The following is a 19,790-nucleotide window of genomic DNA, read 5'->3' on the forward strand; positions in this document are numbered from 1 at the left end:
AATATATAGAGAACTGACCCTAATTTATAAGAAATCAAACCATTCTCCAATTGATAAATGGCCAAAGGATATGAACAGACAATTCTCAGATGATGAAATTGAAACTATATCCACTCATATGAAAGAGTGTTCCAAATCACTACTGATTAGAGAAATGCAAATTAAGACAACTCTGAGATACCACTGCACACCTGTCAGATTGGCTAAGATGACAGGAACAAATAATGATGAATGTTGGAGGGGATGTGGGAAACCTGGGACACTAATACATTGTTGGTGGAGTTGTGAGAGAATCCAACCATTCTGGAGAGCAATCTGGAACTATGCCCAAAAAGTTATCAAACTGCGCATACCCTTTGATCCAGCATTGCTGCTATTGGGCTTATATCCCAAAGAAATACTAAAGAAGGGAAAGGGGCCTGTGTGTGCCAAATTGTTTGTGGCAGCTCTTTTTGTAGTGGCTGGAAACTGGAAGTTGAATGGATGCCCATCAATTGGAGAATGGTTGGGTAAATTATGGTATATGAAGGTTATGGAATACTATTGTTCTGTAAGAAATGACCAGCAGAAGGAATACAGAGAGGCTTGGAGAGACTTACATCAACTGATGCTGAGTGAAATGAATAGAACCAGAAGATCGCTGTACACTTCAATGCTGTATGAGGATGTATTCTGATGGAAGTGGATATCTTCAACATAAAGAAGATCCAACTCACTTCCAGTTGATCAATGATGGACAGAAATAACTACACCCAGAGATGGAACACTGGGAAGTGAATGTAAATTGTTAGCACTATCTACCCAGGTTACTTATACCTTCGGAATCTAATGCTTAATGTGCAACAAGAAAGTGGTATTTACACACATATATTGTATCTAGGTTTTATTGTAACACATGTAAAATGTATGGGATTGCCTGTCATGGGGGGGAGGGAATGGAGGGAGGGGGGGATAATTTGGAAAAATGAATACAAGGGATAATATTATTTAAAAAAAATTACTCATGTATATATACTGTGAAAAAAATTTCTAAATAAAATAAAATAAAAAAAAAAAGATTACCTGTCTTCTGAAGAGATTTGCTGACCTGTAGTAATGATGCAACAGGATGACTAAAGCACTGGATTTCAAGTAGGGAAAATCTGAATTCTCTGCCTCAGTAACCTCATCTTAGAAATGGAGGTAATAATAGCATCTACCTTACATGGTAGTTGTGAGGATCAAATGAAGTAACAGTGCTTTGCAAACTTCAAAATGCCATGTTATATAAATTCTAGTTACTGTTTGGGAGAGTGGGAATCACTTTAATTGTTTTTCATTTAATCCTTATTAAGAATTAAGACACTTTTGCAATTAATCACAAGCAGCTTCTACCATTCTGAGAGCCTTGAACACCCTCTTTAGTTTTTCATACATGCTGGGACTCAAACTTTCTATTCTCTTAGATTAGCATTAGCATGCACAAAGCTGAAATTCTTCCTTGGAGATTAGCACAGAAAACTAGTTTATACCTCTTCCCAACCCACTCTCCTATTCCCTCCACCCTTCAAGCATGAATCATGTAAAAGTGAGGCAGTCCATGAAACAAGGGTGTAATCCTCAGGGATTCAAGCTTCTTAATCCAGAGAGTACCCTGCTGTTGAAAGAATGACAGAGTTGTGGCTAAGCAATCAAAGCGTATATTAGTCTGTAAGGGAATTTTTTGGAAGGCACTAGAAAGTACCCAAAGTATTGCACTATATTGCCATAAAAGTACTACATAATCATTTTGAACGCTTAAGTAAGCAGATAACCCTGTGATAGGACAAAACGAGATTATTGCAAGTATTGGTGAAAAGTGTGAATTCACTATGTTTAATGGAAAGTGCTATCAACTCATAATTGCATCCTTATATGGTACTAGCAAACCTTTGGAGCATTTTAACTTTTTATCTCTGGAAGAAAATAAGATTGTGAGCAGCATCCTAGAAGTGCCACATTACTGCCCCCAGTATGTATAATCATATCCAAGAACCAGAAAACTTAGACATAAAGTATTAAGGGAGGGGTTAGTTTTGATAGAAATCAAGAAGTTCAATCACCAAACCACCCTCAGGGGAGATCTGCCTAAATATTTGATTGAATAGTGAAGAACATGCTAAATACCAGAGGTTTGAGCTCTGAGCTGAGGGAATTGAAGGAATTAGCACAAGTGGTAAATTGTGGGAATTGAGTAAATCAACTGATGCACAACATAGTATTTTTACTTTTTTGTTGTTGCTTGCTTATTTTTTTCTTTCTCATTTCTCCCCCCCCCCTTTTGATTTGATTTTTCTTGAGCAGCATGATAAATGTAGAAGCATGTTTAGAAAAATTGCACATGTTTAATCTATATTGAGTTGCTGTCTGGAGAGGGAGAAAAATTTGGAACACAAGGTTTTACAAAGGTGAATGTTGAAAATTATCTTTGCATGTGTTTTAAAATATTTTACACCATAAAATATAGTCAGATCCAAAAGATTGGTGCAAGTTTTCTTACAATTGTATATCTCATGCTATTCATATATCCTTTTTTTGAAAACTGGCTAATACTGCTCAATCAGTTATTGTTTTCATGTTCTCTTGACTGTTGACAGACATTTGGAGAAGGGGACATCTTTTATGAAATCAAGAAGTTGCTTTTATTCACTAACTTGGTAAATCCTTACTTTTTCTTCCCATTAGAAATCAGATTATTAATGTATTGTTTCCTTTTAATTAATTGGCCTTTTTTGTTAGTTGCTTTTGTTGTATAAGTCTTTGTTTTCCTGTATTCGAGGTCCAGCTGACAAGGTTTGGTCCTACTTTCTTAGGTAATTGACATACTATTACTTAATAAATAGATATGCTCAGTTTGAACCTGTTTTCCTGAGTCATTTCATCTTTCACCCACAACAGAGCAAAAGATTCAATATAATCAAAATGACATGTTTCTAATACATATATATGTATACACACACACACACACACACACACACACAGCCTACCAAGACTACTACCACAAGCTTTGTCTTAATACCTCCTCAAGATTTGGTAACAGTTATCTGTGAGGGAAATAGTAGTATCCTAATCCCCTGCCTCATATGAGTTAGGAAGGCATTTTGTTAAGCAGTATTGAAACTATTGAAAAGACTTGATTGACTAAGGACTTAAAGGCCCAAACTGAAAGTAATCATTTCCTGACCACCTAAGTAAAAAATACCCACAAAACGCTCCAGGTGCTTTCTCATATTTGGCTGGTGAATTGGAAAGGATGACTCAGACCACATGAGTAGTATGTTTGCTAAAGACCCTCCTGCTGTGCCGAAGTAAATCTATTAATTATTGATCAATTACTTAATAGTGTCTCATTGTGTTTTAATAGCTTTAGTGATATGAGAAAGATTGAAATAATCCCTGATTTCAAAGACTTTGTATTCCATCATATTTAAACCATCAGGACACTGGCTTGAGTTAGGCCCAACCCAGAACATGTCAGCTGATTTAAGACTAACTAAAAAAGGTCTATTGCTCTGAAGAGCTCTAAGAAGTGGAGCTTTTCAGTTCAGGAAGTATTAAACACCTACTAGGAAATACAAAGATAAAAATGAAATAGCCTTTGTCTTCAGGGAGTTTATATTGGACCGAGGGAGAGGTAATGATTTTCAGTTTCAAAACTTTAGTACAGGAGTGGAGTTTTGCTAAGTAAACTTGGGGACATACAAGGGACATACAAGATAGCTAATTGAAAGCCGTTTTGTCTCTGAAGAGTAGTTGAAAGATAGGGTAGTTTTTTACCAGTCTAAAAAATAACTTAGACTCTTGCAACAATAATACCTTGCAATCACTTGTTGCCCACGGGAAAAGTGAAGAAGAATTACTGTGTTCAGTTATGATCTGCAGTGACTGCAAATTCTTCACTGGAAGAGTGTGGAGAAACTAGCGCTTTTGTTCTGGCCAGAATGAAATGTAAAATCAAGAGCTTTGTTGATGGCATATTGCATATTAAAAGTAAATTTGTCTAGGCCTTCTCGTTTTACTCAACCTGTCTTGATTCTAGGTTCATATGCATGTCATCAAGGAACATTATGGGAAGAAGCCTCAGAACTCTGGCTTCTGCACAAGTTCGTTGTTCATTAGGATTTTGTTGGAGAGCTCTGACATGGATTTGGGTTACAGATTACTGGGAATTTTCTAACCCCAAGTCCTATAGCTGATTAGTGCCTCAAGTGGCACCCTTAATAGTAACCATCATTTGAGCCTGGATGATTCTTCTGGCTCTTATTGAAGCCCCTGCTCATCACTTTTGCCTATGCACCCATCAAACATCCTATTCAGGAAGAGGTTTTCTATTCACTATATCCCAATATATAGTAGCAGAAAGTAGCTCAGTGATGACAAAATGCCACTAGCAGGGAGCAGCTTATTGTCATATCCAGAAGATTAAAACCCAGTACTTTAGTTTCCCAGATAATTTTAATATAGGGAATGGAATTCCCTAAATAATAGATAGTTTTTAATCAGCTAGAGAGGCATATTTTTCATTGTAAATAAGTTGATGTTCTGGTTTATAAATTAGTCTCTTGTGACTTTAGTCTAAAGCAGTTCCTTAAGCCTATGAAACCTGCTAATAGCACTTCAAACAACTCCATAAGAATTAGTAATTCCATGAGCAATAAGCTCTAGTAGCAACATGAGAACTCAAGTCTGGGCACCCAGCCAGTTCAAGCATTTATCCTGGTTTTTTCATCATTTTCATATGTTTTCAATTTTGTACCTTTTTTTATATCCTACATAATCCTTTCTGTGCTTTACATTTCTGTTCATATGCTTTTTCAAACTCAAAACAGTGCCTTTGGTCTTTTTACAATGCCATTTATAAAATGCTTCTTTAAGGAGAAAGAACCATTGCCACTTACATTCTTCATCAGCAAGAAAGTAGGACTCAGGTGTTCTTTCTGGAAGAGGAGGAGGAGGGGATGAAGAACGCTCCTGATGTGTATCTGAGATGAAGAACAGAAAAGCAAAAAAGTCCTTCAATTAAAGTGTCTTAATTAAAATCTTTTAAGTCCTGAATTAATATTTTATAACATTTTGTATTTATTCAGTATTAAGTTGTAAGTCCTTAAATAAAAGGATTCTAATATTTGTTCCGAAAATATTAAAGCCTCAAGCATTCTTGACCCACATTTGTCCAGTCCATGAGCCTAAATAGTATCTTCTTTCTGGTGTTTTTCATCATTCAACAAGAATTAAAACTTTTACTCTGCACCAAGTACCCTAACACTAGAGATGCATTTACGTTCCATTCTTAAGCTGTAAACTCCCAAAGAAGAGGACAGGCTTCTCTTCATGAGTTTTCTACTATGGTGGCAAGTACAACAAAACTTTCTTTTGGGTGATTGAATACAACTAAATGCTAGGGCAGTGGCTCCCAATTTTTCCAAATATGAGGACTTTTTTTAATGTAAAAAAAAAAATTTGACTCCTACATGACATCCCACATTACTACTCTTCTTAACAGAATACTAAAATAAGAAGCTCTTAAATAAATTTGCCTTTTATTAATCAGCATCATCTGTAGAAACAGCTTGTAATAGCACACTAGATTTAGAAGCAGGAAAGTCTGGGTCTATCTTGATTTTCACAACTAGCTGTGTGAGTGTTTTCCTTTTCTATAAAATGTAGATACCTTCCAGAATTACTAGGACATCTAAATGAGATAGTAAAAAACATCATATCAAAACATGTTATTAAATGCTTGGAAAAATTAACATGCAAGATAATTACAAAAGGTATATTTATGTATATTAAATGAGACCTGCTGCATTTTTTGGAACCTAATAAACAGCAAAATTGTCTTGTTTGGTGGGCATATTGATTTGCTGCCACTTTGCCATTACAATGGGGTCTCAATAATACTAGACTCTCACCTATTTGTCAGTTTGATTTTGTAGCAATCTTAGAATTTATCACTGAAATAGGCTATTAAAGCTTTTTTGTTTGTACCTTATGTATAATAAGGGAAAGCATAACAGGACTATTTACTTCAAGTGTTGGAAACTGTAGTGTTTCTGGTTGCCGGGAGAAGATGCTTTTGGAACTTAAATCGTCATCAAAAAACTGTATAGCACTGTCAGGCTAATTTTTCTAAAAAGATTTTCATCATGTCAGCCGCTGATTAAGAATCTACACCAACTCTCTTCCACATGCTAAAATAAGTCCAAACTCCTCTGCCTGGCTTTTAAAACCTCTCTCTGGGTTTTGTTTCCCAACAATTCAGTCAATCCAGTTTCTTCAGTGTTAAACTGTACCAGATTTAGTCATGTCTATCACCATACTTTTATTAATTCTGTTCTCTCACCTGAGATATCCTCCTTTCTTGCCACAGCCTATCCAGATCTTTTCTATCTTCCATACCTCTCCCAACTATTCTAGTCCATAGTAATTTCTATCTGTCCTGAATTCTTACTTTTGGGCAGTCAGCACAAAAAAAAAAGCTTGGCATTTAGATATATCATGTATTTGGTCAATTTCATGTACAAAAGTTCCTTTAAGAAGTTGGTAGCACCAGCCCTGAAGTCACTTAATACTTCCTAGCTGTGTGACCCTGGGAAAGTTACTTAACTCCAATTGCCTCAGGAAAAAAAAAAAAAAAAAAAAGGAATTGGCCATCTAGGGGAGGGAATGGGGGGAAGGAGAGGAAAATCTGGAACACAAGGTTTTGCAAGGGTGCAAATGTTGAAAAATTACCCATGCATATGTTTTGAAAATAAAAAACTTTAATAAAAAATAAATTTTAAAAAGTTGGCTCTTCGTTTTTTATTTTTAATACATATTGTTTTATGAATTATGTTGGGAGCATACTCTTCTTAGAAAAGTGCTGGGCCTGTGGTAGTTGTTCACTGCTCATTTGATAAGATCTGAATAATCAAAGAATTAAACTCAACCACTTCCTTGCCTAATCTATCAATGCCTCTGTGGTATGAGATATAAATATCAGAAGAGCACAAAAAAAATTAGAAATTGGGAGGACAAAATAATGAGGCAAGGATTCATCTTTTGACCAGAATTCTCAGAGATCCATCAGCCAAAGCCTCTGTAAAGAACATGAACATATATGAAAACATGTTTCATTTTGAATCACTGGAAGGAGTATTCATGAATTAGGTTACAGATCCACTCAAGTATGAAAAATGTATGTACCCTCCCCCCTCCTGAAAAAGCAACTGCGTTTTCTAGCCTCTTCCTGTGTAAATGTGCTAAATGTTGAGAAAACATCCATGTAGCTTTCATTCAACATCACAATTGTTATTAAGGATGGCAGAACTTTTCAGATGCCCCATAGTTAAATACTGACAGATTTTTGCCAACTGCTAGGTTTTTGAGACCCAGTCCAAATGACCCTCTTGCATCTGCTCTTTGCATTCTGCTCTATCCCAGTCTGGCAGTAAAATGGTCAAGAGTCTTGCAGTATTTCATTTGAAATACAAACAAGGGAAATTGAGTAAGGAATAGAGAACCACACATTTAAACCTGTCTATAGGGCAGGATAGTAAGATGGCAATGGTGGGAAAGATCTTGTAGGTTAGGAATAGGTTCTTGGTGTCTTTGAACTTTTTTTTTTCTTAAATATTTTGACAACTATGTTTTGATATAATTGGGATCCTTTGCAATCCTATGTATTTTATACAACTAAAAATGTCTTGAGAAGGAGTCCTTAGGTTTTACATACTGCTGAAAGGGTATATGACACAAAAAAGGTTAAGAGGCTCAGTATTAAAGAAACCAGAAATATTATTACCTCTTGGTATAAGGTTTTATACCTTCAGCTATTAGAGAAACAGTGAAGTTTTCAGGGGTGAATTACTTTTAAAGTTCAGTGAACCATTTTTTTTTTCAATTTCTGAGAGGTATACCTTATATAATTTTTAAAATTGCTTTAAAAAAGTAAAACCAAAGACAATTTTACCTGATTTGGAACTTCTCAGCTTCACACTCTACAAGTAAACAAAAGAAAAACATTTAACATCCTACTGAAGAGGCAGTAAATGATATAATGGAAATGTTGTTTCTCATGTTTCTATGAAGATTGCTTTAGAATAAGCTCCTAATTTCTCCCTATTTATCAGTTAGAAGAGTTGTAAAACCATTATCCTACATTCTTAAAATTCTTTTATATTCTGTAACATTTATTTCCTTCCCACTTAGAAGTTTTCCCTGAAGTTTCAGAGACATTTTCCTACACTTACTTGAAAAAAAAAAAAATAACAAATTGATTGTGGAAGCTTTGTGGTACAGTGGTTAGAGCACCAGCCCCGAAGTCAGGAGTACTTGAGTTCAAATCTGGTCTCAGACACTTAACACTTCCAGCAAAAAAAACAAATAGATTGTTAAAAATGGAGTCCTAAGTTAATTTCTCAGCTGCTTTTAGGATCAAGACTTTTGGTATAAAAGCAACTATTTTAAAGTACATATTATGATGCTTATCTGGCTTTATGGTGCTTCTAATGCACACAGTGATATTAAATGTCCACCTATCATGTGTTTAACAAAATAAGAAACAGAAAAATTTAAAACAATTTAATCTGTAAATTTTTGTAAACTAGCTTAAAGAATTAAGTAGAAATACAAAATAGTTATATATAATACTTTCTGAAGTATAAGAAGCCGGTTCTTAATATGCAGAGAAGCCAGAATGTTGCTTCTTGTAATATATCACTCCACAATTAATTTATATTGATGTAACTGCAAATTCGTGAAGCATTCTGTTTTTTGTTTTTTGTTTTTTTATCAAAGCTTTTTATTTTTCAAAACATTCATGGACAATTCTTCAACATTAGCCCTTGCAAAACCTTGTGTTCCAATTTTCCCCTCCCTTCCCCCATGCCCTCCCCTAAATGGCAAGTAGTCCAATACATGTTAAATATGAACCATTCTATTTTTATTCAGCTAATTTTTGAAATTCATTTCAGATGCTACCTCCTTCCCTGATTGACCCAAATAAAAAGATCTCTTTCCTTTAAATTTTAACCCTACCTCTGATGGAATTTATCATGTTGTGTCTGCCACTGCAGTTATTTTTTGTCTATTCTCCCCTGATAGGTTATAAGCTTGGAGGCAAAAATCCTGTCTGAATTCTTCTTTGTTATCTCCCATAGTACCTAACATCATTCTGAAGATTAGGTACTTAGTAAATATTGATTGAATGAATTAGTAGAGTGAATAACTGCTTAGAAATGCATAAACAAAAAACTATACTCAAGTAAACCCAGATGAAATGAGTCAGGAGAGATATACTTATTTACCTTACTTGGCTTCAGTCGAATTGGGTCATCAGATTCCTCTGACAAAATTCCACTCCATTCCAATGATGTTCCAATTTTTAGCTCCACAGGAGAAGACTGTGGTTTGGAAGTTGTCTCTGAAAAGTTTCCTGGAACCCATTAAATATGATTCAATTCCTGGGAACATTTATTCCCTTGAAAGTTAAATTTGACTCAAAATCAACACAGAGCTTAGGGAGTTACAGATCTCTATAGAGCTGGAAGAGAATTTGGAATGCTTTGGTCCTATTATCCCCTCATTTTGCCTGAGTTTTATGTGGTGACCAAAGCCATGAGTACATTGGGAAGATCTAGTAGTGGTCCTCAAACTTTTAAAATAGGGGGCCAGGCCAGTTCACTGTCCCTCAGACTGTGGGAGGGCCGGACTATAGTAAAAACAAAAGCTCACACTGTCTCCGCCCCTCAGCCCATTTGCCATAATTCGGCCGGTAGCATGTGCCCCATGGGCCTTAGTTTGAGAACCCCTGATAGAGTTTGTCCTCAGGGTGCACATTTCCCAAAGTCCTAATTTCTGCCCTTCTTTCTGAAAGTCTGTTTTGTGCAAAAGGATAAGAGGACTGTCATCAGGTCCTTGAAAAGCCTCAGACCAACACATACCTTTCCTACTCCTTTCAACCAAATTTGTTCAGGGCAACTGACCCTGGCCACATTGTGATTTTTAAGTCATCCAATGAGGTGGCGCAATGGATAGAGCACCAGCCCTGAATCCAGGAGGACCCGAGTTCAAATGTGGTCTCAGACACTTAACACATCCTAGCTGTGTGACCCTGGGCAAGTCACTTAACCCCAGACTCAGGGGGAAAAAAAGTGATTTTTAAGCCATCTGTACTCACCAGATTCCTCAGGCACAATAAAGGATTCAGGGGTTCGCTCAGGTAAAGGAGGAGGGATTTCATCATCTAACTCTGGAAGATCTGATAATTAAAAATATCAAAACATGGACTCAATAAAATTGAACAATCCAAAGAAAGTTCTAATGCATCATTAATCACTTTCAACCAATGAGATACCTACTTGTTCCACCATCTCGGGGTTGGGAGAGAAAAGTAAAAGGGGTTCACTGATCTTGATTTCATTATACAAGTCGCTCAGATCCCAGGATTTCAGAGTTGTTAAGAACTCAGCAGCTTATCCAAACAACCTACACTAGCTTAGAAAGGCAATGTGATGTGGTGGAAAGAGCTTTGGATTTAGGGGCAGGAAAATTAGGAGCTTATGGACACTAGCTGAGTATCTAACTTCTCTGAGCCTCTATTTCTTTATCTGTAAATTAGAGTAACAATAAATATGGGGCTTGCCTTCTAATGTTTTTGTTAGAATCAAATGAGATATATATATATAAACAGAAATGCCTGCAAGCCCTCAGATGTTGTTTGCTGCTCCTATTCTATTTTTGTTTTAACACTTAATAGTCCTGTCAAATTCAGGTATATTTCATGACCATCTCAAGTACCAGATAAATTAGTAAAATAAAATATATTAATCTGAGGGAATTTTAAGTTGTTTTCTGTATATCACCTTTCTTTGAATATTTTGTTCCTTATAGATTTTATTCCCTGAGCATGCAACAAAAAATATATATTTTTTTGCAACTTACTCATCTATGTCAATAGTTATTATATGAATATAATGGTCTCCAGCCCATCTCTTTAATGATAATGCGGAAACATGGACTATTATTTCAAATACCAGAAAAGTAGGGCACTAGTGTGTATTTATGATATTCTCCTGAAATATTTAATCACTTGGGGGCAGGGAGATATTAAAAGTGAATGCCCACTAGGTGGCATAAGGATCAGTACAACTTATGAAAAATGGAGATTTGTTATTTACACATGCCCAGCAATATTGTGAATATCTAGTGAGGCATTTAAATTCCTAAACAACTCCAGGGAATCTGGGATTTGTATTTATATCCCAGTATCTAGTAATATGCCAGGCACGTAATAGGCACTTAGTAAATGTTGATTCATTGATTGTTGTTTAGATTGAGTCTAAGAAAGATTTTTCTATCTATATATAATGTTATGTATATGTATACATATATATTTCCCTTGCCACAAAATATTCTGCAAATACAACTATTTCTATGCTTTGCAAATATAACAATTATACTCTGTTGATCTTTTAATTTAGCTCTGTAAGTACTCTGAATAGCAAGGAGGATTTTATTCCTGTTTAATATTAACTGTTTAATGAAAATATTTTTACATGCATGCTAAGGAGAACTCAACTTCCTTTCTGTCTCCTCTCACCCCTTATAACCTCTTCAACAATTTCCCAAGATCTGTGATTTCATAAGTATAAGTCCTACCTTTATTAAAGCAGATTCTAAACCCCTATGTCTCAGTAAATGAGCTTCTGGTAATTTAATGCTGTGGTCTACTCAAAATGACTCACTAATGAATAGAACCAAAAGATCGCTGTACACTTCAGTGTTGTATGAAGATATATTCTGATGGAAGTGGAGATCTTCAACATAAAGAAGATCCAACTCACTTCCAGTTGATCAATGATGGACAGAAACAACTACACCCAGAGAAGGAACACTGGGAAGTGAATGTAAACTGTTAGAACTACTGTCTGTCTACCCAGGTTACTTATACCTTCGGAATCTAATACTTAACATGCAACAAGAAAATGGGATTTACACACATATATTGTATCTAGGTAATATTGTAACACATGTAAAATATATGGGATTGCCTGTCATCAAGGGGAGGGAGTGGAGGGAGGGGGGGATAATTTGGAAAAATGAATACAAGGGATAATGTTATTTTAAAAATTACTCATGCATATAATATCAAAAAAATTTATAAATAAAATTAAAAAAACAAAAACAAAAAAACAAAATGCCTCACTGATGACTAGCCTGATAATGGGCTTCTCTGAACTGGTCAAATGTCAGCTACAAAGTCTGCAACTTGATCCAAACTTTGAGAGTTTGTTCTTTGCTGGCATAATCTTTAAGGAAAAAAAAAAAAAAAAAAAAAAAAAGGAACCCTTCTTGCCATAATAAGGCATTGGAGAAGAGCTTTCATTCAAATTTCCCAAAATTCCCAAATATTCCCAAACAGCCCAAAAGAATAATCTTACACTTCTAAATATCCCCAATGGAAAAAGTCACCCAAACTTCTAAAGCTAACATGAAAAAAATGACAATATTTGTTCCACACCTATAGAATATGTGTACCCTTTTTGCTAGCGTAATGGCAAAAAGAGTGGAAGCAAAAGTTACTAACACGTGAGAGAAAAACTTGACATCAGTTCTTTTTCATTCTCATCATCAATGCTATTTCTATCACATGAAATATTTGCAACTAAGTTCTTCTACAATAAAAAACGTGGGGTAGCCAACAGAAACGGGTTTGGACATATGTGTCTATCTATGTATATGTATTTGTGTATCTATGTGTAGGTGACGGAGTGGATGGAGCCCTGAGCCTGGAGCCAGGAATATCTGAGTTCAAATCCAGCCTCAGACCCTTACTAACTGTGTGAGCTTGGGCCAGTCCTTTAGCCTCTATTTTCCTTAATTCTGTGAGGATCAAGTAAGATGATATTTGTGAAAATTGCTTAGCATGTTACCTGGCATATGATAAATACCCTATAAATGTTAGCTATTATTTTATTTTCATGCTATTCCTTTGGCATTGCCTAGCCTTAATCACTGAAGTGCAGCCTCAGTCAATCCAAGACCTGTTGAAGACCTGAGCCTCCCAAAGCCCAAGGCCTCCCATTGCATCCAGGCCATCTCCAGGCATCTGATCTCTCTGGCCACTAGGCCCAGGTGGCTCCAGAGGGGACAGGGAGGCAGGGAACCTTGCCCAGCCTCCCTTATATCCAATTCCCAATTTTGGGAAATTTGAATGAAAGCTCTTCTCCAATGCCAATATCATGGCGTTTCCCAGTCCCCCAATGTCAGGGAACTCTTCCAGGACAAAGGACAAACAACAACCTCTGTAATTAAAAGTAAAACACTTGTGAAGGCCAGAAAGTTTTAGGGCCAGATGGGATCTTAAAAGCCTTGGAGTCCAATGCCCTCATTTTACAAATAAGAATATTCAGGCCCAATGAAATCAGATGGATTCAAACCCGGATCTTCAGGATTCTGAGTCTAATGATGGCTGCCTTATTTTTTTAAATAGGAAACCACATCTGCTGATAAATTAATCTTAGGATTGCATACAACTTTATTAGTTACTTACCCACTGATGTCCTTCTACTAAGAGATGGGTGAAAATGATTGGATACTAAAGGATTAAATGAATTACCATCAGAAATTGGAGTTGTAGTGGCTATAGATGATAAAAAGAGAGTTTCATTTGGCTTCGAGCAATCAACACACATTGGAGAACCAGCATTACTTGGAGGTGAATGTGAAAAATAAGGGTCTTCTGCTAAGGGAGTATAAGGATGTACTCTGTATACACTGGAAACATGGAGTTTTGGATGGGAAATGTTAGGTATTTGGGGCTTTGTGCCACCCAGGAGATGATTCAGTTCCACTGAAGAAATACTTTTTGACTTTTGAGCCTGTAAGTCAACAGAAGAGTAGGAGTGGCCTTGCTGGGCATCCAAACAAGGGAATGCATCTTTGATTTCACACTCCTTCGATTGCCTCTGTGGTGGCAACTCAAAGGGAATGGATTTGGTTCGTGTTAACGGGATTGCGTTAAGCTGCCTTCCCTTTGTGTTTGCAGATCCTGAACTGGGACGAGTCCCAGCCGAAATGGTGTTCAAGTCCAAACTTCCATGCTTTTGAAGTGGTTCCCCAACCAGTGGATATAACTTTGTCTCCCATTTCATAAAACTATCTGCATTTTTCTCACAACTAGAATTTAATTCCAAATCTTCAACAGAAATGCCCTGCTTAACTGAATGCAAACTGAGTCCTTGGCTTCCATGTAGAACAGGGGGACCACAATCCAGTACTGTTTCTTCTTGGATCACATGCTTATTCTGCTGGCATTTAATTACTGAGTCTTTTTCAGCAGCACTGTAACAAACAGTAACAAGCGAGAACAGTTATGACTGACAAACACGTATTCTCCTATCCCTCCATATATGGATTATTTGCAAAACTCACCAAAGTGGTGGAGTCCTAGAATAAGGATCACATTCTAGAGCTGGATGTGGCTTAAGGGTTACATGATTGGCTTGAATCTTTGGAAGAAAAGGAGGAAAACAGGAGGTGAAGAAATGGCTTGGACATTTAAGAAGATATATTGAGGAGAGCTACCAAGGAAAGCCTTGTGCAGTAATAAGTTATTCATAGATCTACTTTCTCCACTGTTTTTTAGAATGCAGGGCAGAAATTCTTTAGGAAAGCTAAAGATTTTCAAATGATTTATGAAAAAAGTAAGTGAGTCTCACAAATTCTGAGGCTTAGGGAGTTACATAGTCCAGACCTATGAGGATATTCCCTTAATCTCTTTCTTTAAATCCCTCATTTGCTTTAAGATGTATTTCAAATAGGGGGCAGCTAGGTGGCGCAGTGGATAGAGCACCAGCCTTGAATTCAGGAGGACCTGAGTTCAAATATTGCCTTAGACACTTAACACTTCCTAGCTGTGTGACCCTGGGCAAGTCACTTAACCCCAGTCTCAGGGGGAAAAAAAATGTACTTTAAACAGCACCTTCTGCACAAAACTTTTCCTGATTCTCCTCCTCTACCAAACTACACCGTATATGCCTTCTTTATGTGTGTGTGTACATATATACTCATACGAAAAAACATATTCATTTATACTTGTCATCTATTTTTATGGATTCTTGCATCTTTTCAATTAGAATGTAAGTTCTTTAGAAATTGGGTTTGAGTCATTCATTTTGCTTGTTTGCACTGTGTCTGTCACATAGTAAATGCTTAATAAATGCTGAATAAATTGATTGATTGAGGTTCTTTGCCAATTACTAGAGATTCAAACATAAAAATAAATAAGGCTATATATCACAGGCAGATTGCCAATCTACATTCACAAAATTTTCCACCCTGAGTTTTTCCCAAATCAATAAAATCACAGCCTTAATTGAAAGAAACTCTTTAAAGGTTTGTATCTATTAGTAAAACAGAATGGAACCGTTTTGCTAGCTCCACATGCTCGTTATCTTCTTCTTGTACCTTAAACAAGACACTGAGTCCTTTCTTGACCCAAACTGCCGAGCATTCCAACTCTCCTGCAGAGAGCACAACTCCGCGGGGCTGGCCAGGGTTTGAGTGCCAAATGGACGCTGGCCAAATAGATTATTTTGTGGAGAACTCACACAGGGCCTTCAGAAAAGCAAAACAAGGACACACTCAAGGTTTCTCTTGAGAACTTTAGAATGGATTCATGACATAGGAGACCCTGTTCCGGGGCCCACCCAGAGAAGGGCTACGCTCTGTGAGTGAAGCAGAAGGGAGAGACTCCGAAGAAACACGAGATGCGCAAAGTTGGAGAAGCCCCCCAGATGTCCATAGAGACTATTTGTGTTCAACCTCTGGCGGAACGTCCGGAGCTGGTCTTGGTCCGATCCGCCCCAGCCCGACACATTCACCTGACTTCAAGAGGGATGTAAGCCCTCTTCCCTTCCCTCTCCAGTCTCCCTGGTGACCTCACCACCTCCCGTTTCTCCAGCAGTCTCACGAACTTTGCCTGCCGAGATCTCCTCACAGACCTTCTGCTACCTGCCCGACTCCTCTGCTTCAGTGAACCACTGCAGCGTACAACTCCTTAGCGCCAAAAGTAAACTCGAGCTTTTCTCATTTATCTTTTAGATTAGCGGCAAAAATCTCGTTCTCAGAACCCGAACTCCTAACCCTAAAATTACCTCTGGCTTTTCTCTGTTCTTCCCCCAACACATCCAGTCTGCGCCTGTTCTCGGCACTTCTGCTTCCCTGAGACTGTTCGCACTGACCATGGTTCAAACCACCCTCTCCTCTTGTCCGGCCTAGTGTAACGGCCTCCCCGGAGTCTTCCTGGTTCCAGCCTAAGCGCTGTCCAGTGTAACCTCGGATTTCTGAGAATCCTCTCATGTTCCTCCCCTACAGTGTCTTTGTTCTTCTCAGAAGACTTCGGTCATTCCACATTGACTACCTACTCCTGCTTCTGTACTCAGAACCTCCAGCCTTCTCTCAACTCACCTGACCAACTTTTCCAACTCAGACTATTCTTTTTCATGTAGTCTATATTCTCCATAAACTAGATTATTTTACAAACCTAATTCTCATTTTGCCAGCATTTTGGTGCATGTATTAGCCCATGCTTAGAATGGACTCTTAGCTCTACTCTTATCAATGAAACCCATCCTTTCTTTAAAGATTCAAATCAGACCTAGTTACTGCCTTCTTCAGGAAGACTTTTCTAACTCCTTATACCTTCCACCTAACTGAAAATAATTTTTCCTTCCTCAAATTTCTCATAGTACTCTGATTAAATTTCCCATATGCATGTATTTTATTCCCCCTTGTATTATTTGTGCATTTACCTTTCCTCCAACTAGATTTGGAGATACTTAAAAGCAGAGTCTGTGACATATCTATCTTTATATCTCCAGCATTTGAAGCACACTTATAGACACTTAATAAAATTATGCTGACTTGTTGAACTAAATTGTAAGGTAGGATATGATTATATTGTTGGGGATGACTAAAGTCTATTTTTGGATCTCCATAGCATAATAACTATATCAAATAAAACTCTGATACTATACATTTAGATTATAAAATAGATGCTAGTATTGTCTCTCAATAATATTTAAATGTTTGATTCTTTGGCGCTCCTAATCAACCAGCATTTTTTTATGTGCCATCTCTAGGCCAAGAACTGGGGTAAAAACTATATGCTAGTTATACTAGATATACAAGTATCAGTAATAACGCATTCTATTTCAAAGAATCTTGCAATATAATAGGAATGCAACACATATATAAATATATATAAGCACCAATATTGAGCAAATATATTATTTTTATTATATATTATGATATATAAAATATAAAAATTCAATATATTAAAATAGTTAAATAATTGGGAAGAAAGGATACTAATAGGATGATTTCCTTTTGTCTCATCATTCTAATTACCTCACTCACCTTAGAGCTGACATTATCCTTGTATCTTTGTTTATGATACTTCTTTCTCTCCATAACTTCTCACCTACTACAGCATATACAGATTTTCTACCTATTTGGACTTTGATACTTTTTCATATTGTACTATCCCATGCCAGCTTCTGTTATCTGCTACATATATCATGTGTGTAAATCTTGTCTTTCCAACTACATTGTAAGCCTCCTGAGAACAGAGACTATATCTTAAGCTTCTGTTGTACTCTTTGAGCATGAAATTGTTAACTATTATTGTTGCTTTAAATTTTTAATAAAAAGTACTCTTAATAAATTCTAAAAGTAATTCTTAACTAAAAAGAAAAGGCTATGTATTTAATAGATATTCTAAGGATAGAATCAGTAATCATACATTTTTAAAAGTTTGGTACAGCACCTAGTAGTGAGTGAATAATAATGATAGTAATATGTGTGAGGTAGTATTGATGTAGTAAATGAATCCCAGTACTTAATATAGTATCTGGTGAATAGTAGGTACTTAATAAATGCTTCTTAACTGATTAGAATCCAGATCTTGGTTTGAAATCTGGCTCTGCTATTTACTATATGACTTTAGCTCAACAACTTGGGTAATCAGTCATTCCATAAATAAACATCTATTAAGTACATATGATGTGTCAGGCATTGGGCTAGTCCTGGGAATTCAAAGAAAGTAAAAAATAAATATACTCTTACTTTCAAGGATCTCATTCTAGTGGGAAGAAAAAAATGTAAATAACTATATAAATGCAAACTAAAAGTAGACTTACTTACTCTGTTGTTATAGAAGACATGATTAAGATAAACTAGTGAAAGTTAAAGCAAGATCAAATTGGCAAAGATGATAAAAAATGGATTCTATATCAAACTTGTGGAAAAACCAAAACACCATTGGTAGAGCTATGAATTGGTCCAACCATTCTGTAAAATAATTTGGAATTATGTAGCAAAAGGCACTATTTAATTGAGATTATACCCAATAACAGAGAGGTCATTCTTTATCTGACAAAATATTCATAGCAGTATTATTTGTATTAACAAAAAAAAAATCTAAACAAACTGGAAACAAAATGGGAGCTCATTCATTGGGAGATGGCTGAATAAATCTTTTGTCTTTCTTTGTAGTTCTAACATGTAGCACAATTCCTGACACATAGTAAGTACTTAGTATTTGTTGACTTGACTCTTCCACATAACCGTCCTTTTGATACTTGAGTAAAGTTAAATACATTCCTAGCTTCTTCAATTGATCTTCATATTAAAGGTGCTCAAAACTCTTCAACCTTCATCAATATTTTTCTTAAACTGCTGTGCCCAGAAAGGATCAGAATACTCCAGATATGATATGACTAGGTAGATTTCAAAGGAACCATTACTTCCTTTTTCTTGGAAGTTACAGTTTTCTCACTGCAGACCAAATTTTAATTAGCAATTTTTTTCTGGCTGCCTTATAGCTCTGCTAACTTATACTGAGTTTGTAGTTCACAAAATAAACTTAGCTTTTTTCAAACTGCTGATCGTAGTCTGTATTTGTGAATTTAATTTTTTTTTGCAAATATAAAACTTTACATTTTTGTTGGCATTCATATTCATAGGCCAACTTTCTCACCAGACTTGGCTTCTGACTTTGTCACAGTATGTCAGCTATCCCTCCCAACTTTGTGTTATAGTAGTAGTAGTAATAGTAATAATAATAATTATTATTATTATTATTATTATTATTATTATAAACAAGTTTTTCTATAAGGCTTTAAAGTTTTCAACATGCTTTATAAAAATTAACTTGAGACAGGGAAACCAACCAGAAGGCCTTATTCTGTTTGATCCCTGAGGACAAAACTGTGTAGTGGGGTGGAAGTTGTAGGCTTAATTTCAGAGGGAAAATTTAAATTTTGATTGGTTGATCATGTAATATTTAGAAAGAAATATGATAAATCACAACTGTGACAAAATTTTAATATAGATGTTACTTCTCTTAGCCTTAATTTTCTAATCTAAAAAATGAGAGGTTTGGACAAGATGATCCTAAGATTTTTTACAACTTTTAATATTTATGAATATATATATGTGTATATATATGTATATATATACACACACGCACACACACATACATATATATATATACATATGTATGTGTGTGTATATATATATATATATATATATATATATATATCTCAATTTGAGCAAGCTATGAGATGTGATCACTTTGGCATCCAAAGGTCTATAGTTTTCTTACTGCTGATCTTATTCTTGGTTTGGTCCACCAAGATGCTTTTTGTGATTTATATGCCTCAGCTAAAAATTGATTTTAAAAACCCCAACTTTACAAACATCAGCCATGCATTATAGTGATGACA

The 19,790-nt window shown here is 36.0% G+C and overlaps 1 protein-coding gene across 1 annotated transcript in view; it reads right to left on the reverse strand.

Moving 5' to 3' along the window:
• PTPN22 (protein tyrosine phosphatase non-receptor type 22) overlaps positions 1 to 19,790 on the reverse strand; it is a 65,109-nt gene that overhangs the window by 12,780 nt on the left and 32,539 nt on the right. The window contains exons 12-17 of the mRNA XM_074263103.1: positions 14,434 to 14,510; positions 13,553 to 14,343; positions 10,178 to 10,258; positions 9,306 to 9,433; positions 7,970 to 7,997; positions 4,917 to 5,000 (exon numbers count right to left, since the gene is read on the reverse strand). Coding sequence (XP_074119204.1) covers positions 4,917 to 5,000; positions 7,970 to 7,997; positions 9,306 to 9,433; positions 10,178 to 10,258; positions 13,553 to 14,343; positions 14,434 to 14,510 — 1,189 coding nt within the window. The remainder of the gene's footprint in view (positions 1 to 4,916; positions 5,001 to 7,969; positions 7,998 to 9,305; positions 9,434 to 10,177; positions 10,259 to 13,552; positions 14,344 to 14,433; positions 14,511 to 19,790) is intronic.

The sequence above is a fragment of the Sminthopsis crassicaudata genome, chromosome 4, assembly GCF_048593235.1.
Source record: "Sminthopsis crassicaudata isolate SCR6 chromosome 4, ASM4859323v1, whole genome shotgun sequence".
NCBI lineage: Eukaryota > Metazoa > Chordata > Mammalia > Dasyuromorphia > Dasyuridae > Sminthopsis > Sminthopsis crassicaudata.